At 38.5% G+C, this 16771-nt stretch overlaps 1 protein-coding gene across 5 annotated transcripts in view; it reads left to right on the forward strand.

Moving 5' to 3' along the window:
* The window catches only part of LOC140153540 (uncharacterized), a 61581-nt gene that overhangs the window by 19336 nt on the left and 25474 nt on the right, over positions 1-16771 (forward strand). For 2 of the 5 annotated variants that reach the window (XM_072176312.1, XM_072176317.1), the window contains exons 5-10: positions 6091-6129; positions 6740-8949; positions 12605-12805; positions 13390-13506; positions 14362-14386; positions 14877-14965. In XM_072176312.1, coding sequence (XP_072032413.1) covers positions 6091-6129; positions 6740-8949; positions 12605-12805; positions 13390-13506; positions 14362-14386; positions 14877-14965 — 2681 coding nt within the window. Of the gene's footprint in view, positions 1-912; positions 2750-3800; positions 3867-6090; positions 6130-6739; positions 8950-12604; positions 12806-13389; positions 13507-14361; positions 14387-14876; positions 14966-16771 lie in introns of those variants that run through there. The other 3 variants (XM_072176315.1, XM_072176313.1, XM_072176314.1) reach the window with 3 other exon arrangements.

A 16771-nucleotide genomic window follows, 5' to 3' on the forward strand; every position in this document is an offset into this window, starting at 1 on the left:
CTTACAAGGAAAACAACAACCAAAGTTAATGTATGTCAGCCATTGCTTTGGTATGAATTAGTAAAATCCAAGAGAACAACTTGTAAACTCACAAAAACAACAACAACCAAAGTTAATGTATGTCAGCCATTGCTTTGGTATGAATTGGTCAAATCTAAGAGAACAACTTGTAAACTCAGAAAGAAAATACAATCTAAACCCACCACATCTCAGGCATTGCATTGGTATGAATTGGTAAACTCCAAGAGAACAACTTGTAAACTCACAAAGAAACTTACAATCAAAGTTAATATATGTCAGTCATTCCTTTGGTATGAATTGGGAAAATCAAAGAGAACAACTTGTAAACTCACAAAGAAACCAACAACCAAAGTTAATGTATGTCAGCCATTCCTTTGGTATGACTTGGTAAAATCAAAGAGAACAACTTGTAAACTCATAAAACCTACAACCAAAGTTAATGTATGTCAGCCATTCCTTTGGTATGAATTGGTGAAATCAAAGAGAACAACTTGTAAACTCACAAAGAAACCAACAACCAGAGTTAATGTATGTCAGCCATTCCTTTGGTATGAATTGGTAAAATCTAAGAGAACAACTTGTGGACTCACAGGGAAAACAACAACCAAAGTTAATGTATGTCAGCCATTCCTTTGGTATGAATTGGTGAAATCAAAGAGAACAACTTGTAAACTCACAAAGAAAACAACAACCAAAGTTAATGTATGTCAGCCGTTCCTTTGGTATGAATTAGTAAAATCAAAGAGAACAACTTGTAGACTCACAAGGAAAACAACAACCAAAGTTAATGTATGTCAGCCATTGTTTTGGTATGAATTGGTCAAATCTAAGAGAACAACTTGTAAACTCAGAAAGAAAATACAATCCAAACCCACCACATCTCCGGCATTGCATTGGTATGAATTGGTAAAATCAAAGAGAACTGCTTGTCCAAGTTGTAGACTCATGAAGAAAACAAGAACCAAAAATGGAGATTATCAATGTAATAGATCCGACTGGGCTGGTTCTATCATGTCTTTAAGAAAACCGCTTGCAAAGAACATTTCAGTAGAAATATCTAAAATGGAACCATTTTGCCCTGTGATTGTCACAGACCAATGTGACAGATCTGACTGGGCTGGTTCTATCCTTGGCTTGAGAGAACAGTTTGCCAATAACATTTCAGTAGATGCATCTGAAGTGGAACCATTTTGTCCAGTGATTGTCACAGACCAATGTGACAGATCTGACTGGGCTGGTTCTATCCTTGGCTTGAGAGAACAGTTTGCCAATAACATTTCAGTAGATGCATCTAAAATGGAACCATTTTGCCCAGTGATTGTCACAGACCAATGTGACAGATCTGACTGGGCTGGTTCTATCCTTGGCTTGAGAGAACAGTTTGCCAATAACATTTCAGTAGATGCATCTGAAGTGGAACCATTTTGTCCAGTGATTGTCACAGACCAATGTGACAGATCTGACTGGGCTGGTTCTATCCTTGGCTTGAGAGAACAGTTTGCCAATAACATTTCAGTAGATGCATCTGAAGTGGAACCAATTTGTCCAGTGATTGTCACAGAGCAATGTGACAGGTCTGACTGGGCTGGTTCTATCCTTGGATTGGAAGAAGGGTTTGCCAGCAAGATCTCAGTAGTAACATCTGCAAAGGGACCATTTTGTCCTGTGAATGTGAAAGGAACATGTGTCAAACAGGTATGGTCTTATTCTATGAGCTTGAAAGAGCGAAGTTTATCATCTCCTGATCTTATGACTATAATGTATCAAGAAGAGATCTGCCCAGTCAATGTGATAGGCATGTGTAGTACAGTCAACTTGGTTGATTTCGTAGGTTTGAACCCAGCATCTGTGGCAGAAGTACATGCTGTGGAACCAATTTGTCCAGTAATTGTGAAGGGCTCATGTGATAAATTGACTGAATTTTATGGAAGTGCTGGAGAACAGTTTAGTCCAGTGAGTGTGAAAGGAAGATGTCCAAGACATTCCCTGTCAGGTGTAGTTGGTTTGAATGAACGGTGTGACTCGGATTCATGTGAGAGCTTATCCAGATGCGGTTCTTTGGATTTGAAAGATTTTGTTTGTCCAGTGAACGTCACAGGCAAATGTGTAAGGCCTTTGTTGTCCCAAGTTGTCAGTTTGGAGAAACAATTTTGTCCGATGGATGTTACAGGTACAAGTTCAAAACCATATCGGGTTGATGTTGCAAGTGTGGACTCGTTATTATTAAACCCTTCAGTGATATCTTTGGATGCAAGTGTTAAAATTACAGGGGGAATAAGTTCAGCAGGGGACAAATGTAAATTGGTCAAACGGTATAGTTTCTTGAAAAATATGCCCGATTTTATTCATCGCACACAGCATTGCATTAACAATAATTTTGAGACAAGAGGCCAAGACACAAACACTAAACATGCACAGCCTTCACAACTAACACAGCCACATACACCTGACACATCTTCCGATAGTACCCCTATATCTCAACCACCATTACCAGAAGCTGATCTTACTGCCATGTTGAACACCAAGGATTGGACAACAGTGACGTTACCTCCCTTATCTCGCAAAGAAGTTCTGTGTCCACGTCCATTTGCTGGGCTTGCATACTCCATCAGGGAAATGACATCTCCAGTCACAGATGACTTCTTGGTGCAGTTGCCTACCGATAAGTCCAACAAGGAGGACGACAAAGACCAATTGAATAATGGAACAGGCCCACCAAAGTTTCAAGGTGGTGATGAACAGTTTTCAGTTACTTATATCCTGCACTGTCTTGATCCTGATTACCCAGCACAGTGGAAATTTTAAAACATATTGGTGAAGGGCTTATTCAACCTACAACCTCCCTTTTCTGTGACAATTTTGCCTGTGCCCCACCTTTTTCTGACATCTATCAGTGGCATAGCGTGAGTCATCCTATTGGAGGGGGGGGCACTGACTATGAATGGGGGGACACTGGGCCTGATTGGAGGGGGCAAAAGCCATTTTTCGGTAATTTTCCTGTGGGATTTTATTAATTTCAGATGGGGGGACATGCCCCCAGTGCCCCTTTGACGCTATGCCACTGACATCTATTATAGCATGAGGGTGGATTGTAAAACTACATTGGTGTCAAATTCAGAAGTATCGCTCTCCAACTGATTTGTTGTGTGTAAAAATGTGTTGATTCCTTGTGTACTTAAAGAATTTGATGTTGACTTTTTCCGTCCGTCTAATTGTTACACCCAAGGGTACTGTCTCTCCATTAAGAAATGATTATAGAAAGCATTTGTACATAAAAATGTTCTACATGTAGTTTGATCGGTGAAAAGTTTCATAGGTTTTGTATTTGCATTTGTAAGGTTGCATTATCTATACATGACACAATATTGCCTCATGCAACGTGGCATGTTTTGATGTGACATGATAACACAACATAACATCGTAAAACATTTACAACAATACACACGTCAGTCACTGAAGTACTTTAATACACATTACTGAGGTGTTCATATTTTGAAATAGAGTCAAGTCACCACTAAGTTAAGGGATGACATCTTTACTAATATGCCATAATAAACTTCCAACTTTGTTGTCATTTGTCAAAAATCCATACAAACATACGACAACTTGTTGGATATAATTTCTTGTCAATTTATCTGCATATGGTTGAGGCATTTTGAATGTATTCCAATCATTGTACATGTAGCGTTGAATGTGCCTCAGTTGAAATGTGTCTGATCAACTTTTCTCCTGTACTCTCTGTTTTTTGTTTTTTATCATTACATGCTTGCTCAAAACAGGGAGCATTCTTTCAACGCTATATTCTTGGTTGTCTGCCTTTTACTCTTGGCTGACTTTACTCTTTGGTAAAACTGAAAGAATTTCAACTCAATGTCGCTCATTTTCTATTTCCCCTTGCTGTATTATATAGCATGATCATTATGCAATCACCCTGCATGAAAAAGGAACAAACCTTAACCCCATGAGAACTACCTGCCGATTGGCCAAAATGAATATTGTGTCCAATTTTGAACCAATCAAGAAGGGTATTAATAAGATAATCTGCAAATGCAAGTTTACCATAAATAGTTTAAAGCCTAGTCATAATTGGCAATTGAAATGAGCAATTCAAGTTATCAACCAATCAGAAATGCTGTTAGATGACCAGTAGTGTCCAGGGTTGATTCTGTACAAATATAGATAGTTAATTGAAAAGTAAGAAGGAATATTTTCCTTAATTATAATGCGCTCTGAATTTATCACCATTTTTTGAATGCATGTGAAATACACAGTTGTATCATTTTGTATATTTGTAAGTCGTATTATCATAACTGTAGTGTTAAAAACTATTACCATGGATAATCTGAAGATGCCACCAGTCAACGTGAAAGTTTTGTCACATTTTCTGTGCTTAATAAGCCCCACCCTCACTGAGAATTTTGAAAATGTTTGCTGAAACCAAAATCCCATTCTCTGTGAAAGCAATTACATATGCTTTAAAATGAGTTTTGCATCATTAAGAACACAGATTTACGTCATTTTAGTCAGAATTTTTGAACCATTTGATGCTCACTAAATAGGCAATTCCAGTTGAAATCCATACACCCCCTTTGGAAGACATGACCTTAATCTCCCACACAGGGAGTGTGAATTTTAAATGGGGTTACATGAATGGGTGACTCCCATTTGATATCTACACCCCCTGTGTGTGAGGTTAAGTTCATGTCTTCCGCAGGGGTTGTATGGATTTCAACTGGAATAGCCCATTATATGTAATAAACAACTAAACACAGATGTTACAAAGTACTTATTAATTATGCGTGGTCACGCACAGCTTGGACTAATTTTATGCGTCAAATAATCTGTGGCAAAGGTTCTAGTTTTGACTGAAATGTCTGTGGCTGTACATGCAATCCAAACAAACAAATCATTTTACCTCATAAAATTAATCAATTATAAAGCTCAAAACCTTCCATTACTCATAAATATATTGCATGATAATTAAGGTATGTAAATTAGGTGCTGGTATTTTATATTTGAATTTGATTGGGGGAGGGGATCAAGAATTCCCAAATTAAAAACAATATGAACAAGGAAAAGTACTTTTATTTGGGGTTGGTAAGTCACACAGGGGTGTTTTGAATACATTTAAGACAATTTATTTCAAGGGTGTTACATACGCTTTAATCATGTTCACTAGTATTCAGTAAAGGGTACCTGAAGTCGGAGGGGCAGTCAGTGGGAAAGGTCGTGAGAATGAGGAGTGGGGGGGGGATCCTTTGTTCTCAACATCTTTAAATATAGTGTGTCATGTTTGTCTTGTATCTCTTCATATAAAATGCATGAGATTTGAAGTGTTTCATTTCATCATTTTTAACCCTTTTACATTTGCATGTCTACTTAAATCATTTGTAGATGTTCACTCATTGGGCTTTTTCATTTAAAATCCACACTACCCCTGTGGAAGATTTTGGAAATATCTGCCACATGGGGAGGTTGAATTTCAAATGGAATGAACATATCAGTAGCTCCGTTTGAAACACACCCTCCTTCAGTGGAATATTCAGGGTGAATCTTTCACAGAGGGTGTATGAAATTCAAATGGAGCTGCCTAATGTGTTCATTCCATTTGAAATTCATACACCCCCTGTGGAAGATATTTCCAAAATCTTCCACAGGGGTGGTGTGGATTTTAAATGGATTAGCCCATTACCACGACGCATGCTTTCATATCAATGCATGGTGTACATGATTGCATGTGATTGTTAAATTAAACAGTATGAATGTGTTGAAAGTCAGTGAGGGAAAAAAAGATCAAAATTATGCATGGTCAATTTAGAATTTGGCAGACAAGGGAATGTTTTTGTTGACAACTGAATATTAATTACAGTGATTGTATTTGACCAATTTTAGCCAAAACGTTTTTTTCAAGATGAACATTAATTTGTCCAGAAATTTACACAATGTTGACTAATTAATTTCTATTATACAACAAGAAAGGAAATGAAAAAAAAATCAGTTTAAAAGTTATTTTATTACAGTCTATTCCAAGACATTAACCAATTTTGTTCTTTTAATACTGTTTTTTAGGTGAAACATCTTCTGACACATCAAATGAAGGAGTTGGAGGTATGTGTTAGTTACAGTTATATGTAGTTGCCAATATTTTTAGCGGTGAAGCCAGCTCATGCAGTAGTCTCTCTTTTTCGGTCATTCGTTTGTAAAACCAAATGACAGCCCCATCAGATTTCCGCTTGTTTAAATAATCATGTGATGAGTACTTTCACCTTTAAGTGTAGACTAGGTATTGTTGGTCGAAGCAGCCAGAAAAATTGATTTTCATTATCTAAATCAATGTATTATTGAAAAATAACATATTGATGTTTTGCAAAAGTTCATTCTACAAATCGTATACTTTGAAAACTTGCTTGATTTATTGTTGTTAATGAGCTATGTACATTTTTCAAAAGTGTTGTTGTTTCAGCCCTCTTTACAATATAACTCAAAAACCACAATACCTATAAAAGTATATCTCACTACCATTCGGAAGATGCTGTGAATTACCAAATCGCAACAGTTTAAATAGTTGCTAACCTTAACAATCCTACCTGTACTTTTTACTGATTACAGCAAATTTTGAACTTTGAAGCTATATAGATGTTAAAATTTCAAGCTGCGAGCCCTTATCATTTTGCCAATCTTAGATATTAACATACACATTGGTCATTGTTCATTTCAGATTCTTCCAACACACCACCAGATGGCACTGTTCCTGCACAGGAGGACACCCTTAAACCATCAGAGGGTGCTGCTGGACAGAATCTAGACGAGCACATTGAGTCTCCAAAGGAGACTGTAGAAGAAGCCCCTCATAATCGCGAACCTGCTGGCCCAAACACACCTGAGACAAACATCAATCAAGACGGTGTTGGTAGGGATGATGCAATGTTAAATCATCAACAAAATCAGAATGATTTGCATCAAAACGATGGTATCAACAGCGAAGGTGTTGTCGCAAATCAGGGGAATGATGGCGGCGGCGATGAGGACGAAGGTTTTGGAGAAGGGGATGATGATGCTGGTGCGCCAGAAGAAAGCGGCGATCCTAATGCTAATTTTGATCAACCTCAAGTCAACCAAGGAGAGTCTGATGAGGTAAACAATCTCGATATAAGTGTTTCTAGTCATAAGAATGGTGTTAATTTAGAAATAAACGATGGTGAAGGCAACGGAACCGTACAAGTAGAAGCAACTCCGTCCTATGAAGTCATCGATGGAACAACTCTTTACTTTGATGATTATGAAGATGCGACTCCAAGTCCGGATATGGCATCTGATACCATCGCGTTACAACCTACTCCTGTCCCCAATGCTCCGGGTCATGGTGGAATACACTTAGAGCCAACCCCACCCATCGATAGTCTGTCATCAGATTCGCACATTGAAGGAACACCAAGTCTTCCAGATGAGCAGCCCAAGACACAAAGACCGCTGTCGTTACCTTCCGATCCTGATCTCGATCAAGTAAAGATGGCAGAGTATGTTAAGATACTTTCAAAACATCCTCAGTTTGTAGGGAATCCAGAACGCATTATTACGGAATTAGAGAGATTAATCAAAGATCCTGTACGAAGGGTAGGATTTCAAAAATCTGAACCGTACCGACCGCATGGGGATACTAAGCCAGAGAGTCCTCCAATGGACCAAAAACATGAAGAATTGGAACCAGTGCAGAATCAAGGTGATGCCACTGAGCAAGTGCAAGGTGATATTCCAACAGACCATCAAGAGCAGGTATCTATAGATATTCCTCCAGTAGAAACCAAGGAGACAAGTAGTGATGGATCAGACTCGGCAACACTTCACCATGGAGAGCAGGTGGAGAAGGTAGAGGAGCAAGGACCCAATATAGTTGAAGATGTTCAAAATCAACACGAGGTATTGGATCATTTAGATTCTGGTATGCCAACGGAAGAACACCATCAACCAGAGATAGAAATTCCAACTGAAAGAGATGACAATGATATTCCTATTACTGATCCTATAAGTGATGAACCTGTTGACACCAATCATGATCTAATTGCAGAGGAGAATAATGAAGATGGAATTCCTACATTTGATGACATTAACCAAAACCACGACCAAGAGATGCAACAAGCTCCAATGGAAGACTTACATGTAGTAGGTCAGAATGATGCAGATCTTTTCTTTGATGATCCAAAACAAGTCCAGGAAGAATCACCAGAAGATCCTCTTGGGAGCAATCAAGAGGAAGATCCTGCGGGTCATGTTGAGGAGTGGCATCTCGATGCAGATGTCCCTCATAGCGATTCGGTGACAAATGAGGATGTTGTGGATAGGACTATTGAGGACAGCGGACTTTCAGATCATGCCAAACCAACCTTGGTTGTGGCTAGTGAAAAGTTTCAAAAAGAGCCCAATCAGGTTGATCATAAGCCTGAAGATACGGTGGTAGAGGCAGATTTGAAACACATCAATACTGTCAAGGTAGACCAACCACCAGTTCAAGAGGAAACCCAGCCTGGTGATTCCCATGTTAATAAGCCTGAAGATATGGTGGTAGAGGCAGATTTGGTAGAACCACCACCACCAGTTCAAGAGGAAGTTAAAGACATCAATACTGTTGAGGTAACACAACCACCAGTTCAAGAGAAAACCCAGCCTGGTGATTCCCATAATAATAATGGTGGTGTAGATGAACAATTGACTGTTGAAATTGATTTAGATCTTTTCAAACAACAACAAGAACATGCTGATGAGGTTTTCCATGACGACAGCGAAGAGGTGCATCCTCCTGGTCCTGCCAGTGTGAACTCCCCGCCTCATGGAAGCGTGGACACGAAAGCCAAGAGGGAAGACTTGAAGCAGAGAAAGCCAACGATTCGGGATGAGCCTGAACCGGTCAGGAGAGGAAGGTTCAACCGAAGGGTGAGAGATTTAAGCTATCTTTGTGTCTCTTTGTCTCTTGATGAAATTGCAAATAGCATGCCAGCCAGCTAGCCAGCCAGCCAAGCTGTGGTGAAGTCACATGCTTTTTTTTTTTCTTTATGGTAGTATGTTTTTGGTTTTGTCATTCTTTCAGCTCTTCTTTCTTTCTCCTTGCATCATTTCTCACCATTTGTGACCAAATCAAGCAAAGTGGGGATAGATTTGTTGGCACTAAGATGTTGGCACTTCATGGAGCATGGTATACTGCAGTTTGTGATCTAATTCTCTACTTATTGACTTGGGATAGCCAGGTTAAGCTGAGCAAATCAGCCTAAAGCTCTACAACATCTTTTGCAACATTTTTATCTTCAGTTTGCTTGATATTGTCACATGTGCTTAGCCATATATAACACCAATGTTAATTTGCATATATGTATGAGTCATTTCTTACTGTTAATATGCAAGGGACATTTTTGATACATTTTGTCTGTTGGAGACATTGTGTCTCGATTGTGTTTTGTTTCCAAGTGAGTGCTTGCTTAAAGTGGTTTGGAATTATGGCAAAAGATAAAAACGAAATAACCAAAAAATGTTCCTAGCAAATGTCCAACATTTCCTTAGTTTGTTAGCACACATGTATATTCATCATAATCATGATGTACATTCACCCTCATTTTGTTTGGAAATATGACAAAATCATGTTTGTTTTCAATATTTCTAGAGGTTAATAGTGACATTACTATGAGACTGTATGATATAGCCATGATAGGTTACAGGGGAAATTATCTTAGTCAAAATAACATGTCAGATTTGCAGCATGCAAAAATATGACGTACATGTAGGGCCATTTAACAAAGACTTATGATCGATCTTGCATCAGGTTTATCACATTTTATAACAATATCTAATTAAGCAAACATAACATTGATTGTGATGGGTATTTTTTAAATGGCCCATATCAAATTGAATTGAAAATTGAGCACCATTTTGAGTAGAGACTGCCAAGTTTGAAAACCTCATTAATTTGGGACCATGATAGCCTACTGCAAAAATAATGGAAGTTGAAACAATGATATGTTTATGTTAAAGCATCAAACTCAATATATCTTTGGCAACCTTTTCCTCATGTGGCTCTATCATATCACATGCTGTGCAGTAATTAAGTTTATGGTGGCACTGCAGTATGGGCTCTGCTTTGTAATTGGTGGATTGTGAGTTCGAGCCCCGGTGGTGCCATCATGTTGTGCACTTGGGCAAGGCACTTTACTGCACTTACTCTCTCTACCCAGAGGTGAAATGGGGAGCTGTTATGAATATTGTCCATTGAGTATCGCCTAAAGGCATGCGCATACGTTGGGCGTTGTACGACAGCTGACATATTCTAACGACAGCGGAATAAATGTAAAGCGCTTTGGTACATGTGAAAGGCGTTGTGTAAATACCAACATTTATTTTATTTATTTTAAACTTGTCTTGTCACCGAGAAGTAAAACCGAAAGAAATATTGATAAACTTGCAGGATTCGTTCAATTCATAGAAAAGTTGATCAGTTCAAGTTGATCAATTCATACTTTTATTTAAATTTTAACAGAAGGGGGCTGTGGTTTGCTAACATTCCAACCTAACTACAAATATTGGTGTGTGTCAAAGAGAATTGACCTTTTCAGCGCTAAAATCGGTGGCTGGCGGGAGTCGCAAGTTAAACTTTGGGTTTGACTTGCAAACGGTATATATGGCCAACTAACCAGATATCTCCAATAACACCTTATTATTTGCACTTTTCTGAATATCAGCTGAATTGAGTTTGCCTGATCAAAAATTGCACATGCGCACAATTTTATTTTCAAAATCCTATGGCTCATTAAAAATTGCGATTATATTTGAGTCATTTATAGGTATATGTTTGGTTACGGATGTCAGAATTTCTGCGGAAAACATGTTAGCTTTATCTCTTTTTTCATGGAAAAATGTAAAATGACTGAGATACTACAAAATAATATTATAAGAAGTTTCCTAAAAACGAAGATCATTGTCAAAAATAAATATTTGTATGAGTTACTGTAGTGCCTGTTAGGACTTACAGATAACCCTAAATTAACATTGTCATTTTAGAGATTACTGTACAGCAGGGCTCAGTGGCTACTCCAGTTGTGAAATCCGTACACCCCCTGTGGAAGACATAACCTTGATCTTCCACACAGGGAGCTATTCCATTTGAAATCCATACACCCCCTGTGGAAGACATACCTTAATCTTCCACACAGGGAGCTATTCCAGTTGAAATCCATACACCCCCTGTGGAAGACATAACCTTAATCTTCTACACAGGGAGTGTGAATTTCAAATGGGGTTACCTGAATGGGTGCTCCATTTGAAATTTACACCCCCTGTGTAGGAGATTAAGGTCATGTCTTCCCAGGTGGTGTATGGATTTCAATCGTAGTAGCCTAATTTAGGGCTTACCCTTTGGCAACTGAAAGTTTGGGTTTGGTAAATTAAATTCCAGGATTGTAAGTAAAATGTCACCTATAGAGGCACTTGCATTATCATGCACTGGAAGCACCTATCACATACCGTAATTATTTCGGCAAGTTGAAGTACACATGGGCAAGTTGAGGACCACAGCAAACTAATCCAAATTGGGGCCATCAGGCCAGTTGATTATGAGCCCTGCCATAGAGTAAACTGAATCATCGTAGAGATCACTGTACAGTAGAATTTGCCATTATAAAACCCTACATAAAATTTAATCTTTTAGTAGATGAAGTTGCAATATTGTCCAGACCTGAGACTAGTATCAGGTATACTAGTCTCAGACCTGCCAACTGTCCCTCATTTTGAGGGACTGTCCCTCATTTGGGGTTTACCAAAGTGAAAAAGAGGGACAGTCCTGCTTTCTGAAAATTTCAGTGATGGCAAATTTAAATGAAAGAACAGCAGAAAATGATGCAAATTTCACTTTAAAATTTTGCTATAGCATTCTCCTTAGTCTATTGTGATAAATTTAGACCTGCAAAACCTTCTCTGAAGTCTGAAAGTATTGCACACCTCAAGTCTTTGAATTTGTCGGTACCTGGTTTGTGTACATGTACAAGGTTTTGGTCTCAATGTCCCTCTTTCTGACTTCGGTAGGTTGGCAGGTCTGTTATAGTCTCTGACCCAGTCACTTCTAAAGACCCTGTCACATACAATATTGGATATTGGCGCTGTTTGTTTTGCATAAGCTTGCATTGTGGCTTTGACTGTAGGTAGCACTGGCATCGTGAATTAGCATGTTGATCACCCGAGTAGCAATGCTCAATGATGTTTATTGGGATACATTATTTCACCCATGTATAGTGCAAAAGTGCCCCAATTTAGGTTTATCCTTAGTGTAAAACTGCATGGAACTGGCACTGGCATCTTCTGTTGCAGAATTAATACAGCTTCAGTCAATAGGCTGCTTAATTCATCAATGGAGTCGTTAAACTAGTGTAACTCGTGAATATCTTACACCAAGGATACATCCAATTTTAACCCTTCCCAATTGCAGTGTCCCCATAGTGATATGTAAGTAATTTAACCATCATAACTTCATATGTAAATAAGATATATGCAGGCACAATTGCATGATGTGTTGAGTTCATATATTTTATTTGTGAACTTTGACCTTTAGTTTACTCGAACCTTTGGCGAAGATGACGATGACGACGGAGTCACAGTTGAAATAGAAGAAGAGAACGAAATCGATTTCACCCAACGAGAGAATTCAACATCGGTGTTCACCGTGATCGATGATTTTGTATCTTCTACCGTTGAGAGCGTGTGGCCAATGATAGTTGGACTTCATCACTTCTGTGCACCTGCCATTGAACTGGTATGTGAATTTGTAAGATTTTGTCATAAAAAATGAACAAAAATTATAAGATCTGACCGTAGATGCTGATTTTTTATGACCAGATTTAAACAGGCAATCATGATTTTACACTTATGTTATGAAAATTTAGGTGATACACACAAAAGGCAATCATGACTTTACACTTATGTTACGAAAATTTATGTGATACACACAAAAGGTAAATCACTGCAGTTGCTCAATATGTGGCCATTGAGTTATCTACCTGAAGTCAGTTTGACCAAAATTCCTTCCCACAATACAATATGTGCGGTTCTGAGAGTGCATCTGTTAGCACCGCATACACGCAATCAGCAGAGCGTACAGTACGTTTTCTTGTGGGATGTACGCTTCAGGTTCCAGGATACACAGTGACGGCAATTTCGGTCAAACAAATTTCTGGCAGAGAAACCCTGTATCCACGTATATGTATCTCTCACTAGAAAGTGAATGGACATCTTGGATTGATAAAAAGGTTTGTATATTGGATACATGCTATCGTTTTTATGTAGTTAGCTTTTTGATATCAACAATAATTTATGATGACTGTTTTTGTTGTGTTCTAGCTGCCAGAAGGCATGCAGGCGGTACTCCATAGTGATTTGTTGGGCATCCCATGGTCTGTGGTTTTACTCCTGCAGGTTGCCGCCATCGTATTCACCTTCTTTGTATTCACCTGTTGTGTAAGTGTCAGAAACAATATATTTGAAAATTAATAATCATTACAGTGTAGGTGTGTAGACGAGGTGACATGACATTATGTGGTTGTTCTTTGGCCAGCCAGGAGTATACGGGCACGCCCAGGACCTGTACTTTTAAACTTGCGCAGCATCAGCTAAAAGAGATTCTTATTCAGTGGTTGTGGCTTGTAAAGAATTCACATAATTTGATTGGTTTTCACACAATAGTGGACAGTGATGTTGATCCTCAGTGATCATGCGATAATGCGTTCGGGTATTGCATGTTTTATTCTCTAAATAAAGCTATAGAACAGTACAGACCCTATCCATTAAACTAACTGGACCAATAGAGGCCGTCAGCGTGACGTCATATGCCGCCATCTTGTGGGTACCCACTGCGATGGTCGTTCGATCTCCATGCGTGAACAGCAAAATCACTGTGTCGATGCGTGATAACAGCTGCATGGCAAGCTGCGCCCTGCGCGTAGTGTCCGACGCATGAACACGCGTATCATTTGTACCCACAAGATGGCGAAAGGCTGAAGGCCTCTATAGTAACACTTGAAAATGGCAGCTATGAAGGGGTATGGGCTGCATGTATTTCAGAATGAAATTGCCTGTAATTAGCTTTTCATAATTCACACCAATAATTCAAAGTTATGCACCAGATTCAACTGAATGTAGAGTGCAAATCCTGCATTGAAACTTCTGTTGTCAGTTTTACTTGGTTGCACAGACACCCTCTATGTCAACAAGTTGGTGTGAAATCAGACAAAATCAAGAACATTATTTATTTGGACTTTATTAATAATAATAATTGATAATATTATTTGTTTTGTTTTTTACTTTTCCTGACAGTTCTGTGGAAACAGACAGACAAAAGGTAAGAGATTTCCATGATTTAGTTCATTATTACTCTGTATGGTTTTATTTGTACTGTCAGTATTATTTAATTGTGATTAAAGCAAATTGATTGTGTGGTTACATTATAGGGAAAATGTTTCTAAAATAAGATATTTTTGTGTTTGAGAAAATGGTGAAATACAAAAGAAATAATTAATAACTTCTTTGAACTATTTCTGGTAATCAGGTTATCAGCATTTTGCCTAAATTTAGTCAGTACTATCAGTAAAAAGTTTTACATGCATAATAGAGCGAACGCTAGCGTTCTTGCGCTCAGGTAAATTCACACTTGTAGCGCTCAGCAGTGACACATATTTCGCAATTAAATCGCAACTAGTACAAGTACTGGGCGTAAGTTAACGATTGCATGAAATGCATGATGACCCGAAGTCATCACAAACAACTGTCTACGGAAAACTTTGATTTGACAAAGTCTATTGCATATGTTAACAATACTTTATATTTTACAGCCTTATTGATAGCACACAGGCAAGAGCTGGAAACAGTTGAAGGTCAATGTCGAGACACCAAAGATGCCCTGGACATGAATACTACCATGGTAAGTTGACTTGCAAATGGGGATGCTGTTCTGTTTCTTAACTAGGAAATACTACCGCCAATTCATAGGCACACTGCTCTGCATGATTGCTGTTGCTCTTCCGAATGTCCATTTCAGAATTGTAATGCACTGTGCCCTGAGTGAACTCCAGCACATCACATGCTATACCATTTTTCACCCTGATGTGGCAGTGACGTCAACATGTTAAAGTAGCTTTTTATCTGTGTGACGTCTTTAAGCGTATGCATGTTTACCCCAGTGCTCCGAGCTAGCTATTTGAAGCTGAGCTGAATGAAATGCGCACATGCCATATCAGAGTGAAAAATTGGTATATCATATGTACCCAGTACCTAAATAATGGAGGTATCTCTTGCCACTTACGATTCATTGTTGTATTTTAACATAATCAAGTTCACTTGAAAGGAGTTTTGCATTAAAGTGCACGTTTGTATGAGCTTCATTATCTGTTTTTAGCCTCTACCCGTACCTTCCAAAATCGAACACAGTAAAGTACAACTAAGTAAAACCATGATGGTCCGATGATTTTTGTATGAATATATATTTGGAGAAAATCCCATCAACATAATTCTTGTGCTTCATGTTGTTTTTACAATAACAACATTGACTTGAAAGCATCCACACTGCATTGATCATACTATGTGATATATTTTACCCTAGGAGTTACTGCAGTTTTTTACGTATGTGAGCGGATATGTGATTGAAGGTTTGAGAGTGGTTACGGTGAGTTAGAGAGAGTGAAATTGAGTGAGTGAGTTAGAGAGAGTGAAATTGAGTGAGTGAGTTAGTGAGAAATTGGGTAAGGGAGTGAGTGATTGGGTAGGTGAATGAGTAAGGGAGGGAACAGGGCCGGATTTACCACAGAGCCAAGTTTGCCTGATCCTAGGGGGCCCACAATCTAGAGGGGGGGGGGAGGGCCAAAATTGATGCTTGCATGTGTGATTTTTGACCAAATTAATCTCATATCTGACCTTTTCAGCTTAAAAAGTTCAATTTTTTGTATGCTTTACACAAATTTGTTCCAATTTCAACCATATTTAACCATTTTAGCTTCAACATGGCTAAATTTTGTGTGTGATGCTTTGCACACATTGTTACCATCCGAAGAGCCAGAGGGGCAGTCATATTGCCATGCTCAGGGGCCAGCAAATGGTAAATCCAGCCCTGGGAGGGAGGGAAAGGAAATGTGGGGGAGAGAAAATATTTCCTGTCTTTTTTGCAATTTGATTAATACTATTTCTGAAAAAATTACTTGATCCCTTGATCATCATGTGCATGATATTTATATTGTATGTGACAGTTTTATGAAGGTGTTTGGTTTTAGAAAAAATGTGTGTAATTTGAACCCTGTGACATTGTCCTAATAATGCTAGATAAAATTACAGTTTAAATTATTTAGCTACAATTGCCAAAAAAGTGTACAATCGTGATCGGGGGCTTGACAGGCTTTAAAAAGACCAAATGAGCCGTGTAACATGCTCTAATTTAACTTATGACAAGTGTATGTATGGTAACCATACAATAAAATGGGCGTAAACATTTTAAAACTCAAAAACGGCTATTCAAGTTGAAATCCATACAACCCTATGGAAGATATGACCTTAAATCTTCCACACAGGGAGTGTGAATTTTTAATTGAAGCACCCATTCAGGTAGCCCCATTTGTAATTCATACTCCCTGTGTAGGAGAATAAGGTTGTGTCTTCCATAGCGGATATATGTGACATGATCAAGAGGAATGAGTCACATGTCGGCAATTTTCAATTCCAAAATGAGTCACATGTCGGC

Source organism: Amphiura filiformis, chromosome 5 (assembly GCF_039555335.1).
Source record: "Amphiura filiformis chromosome 5, Afil_fr2py, whole genome shotgun sequence".
Lineage (NCBI taxonomy): Eukaryota > Metazoa > Echinodermata > Ophiuroidea > Amphilepidida > Amphiuridae > Amphiura > Amphiura filiformis.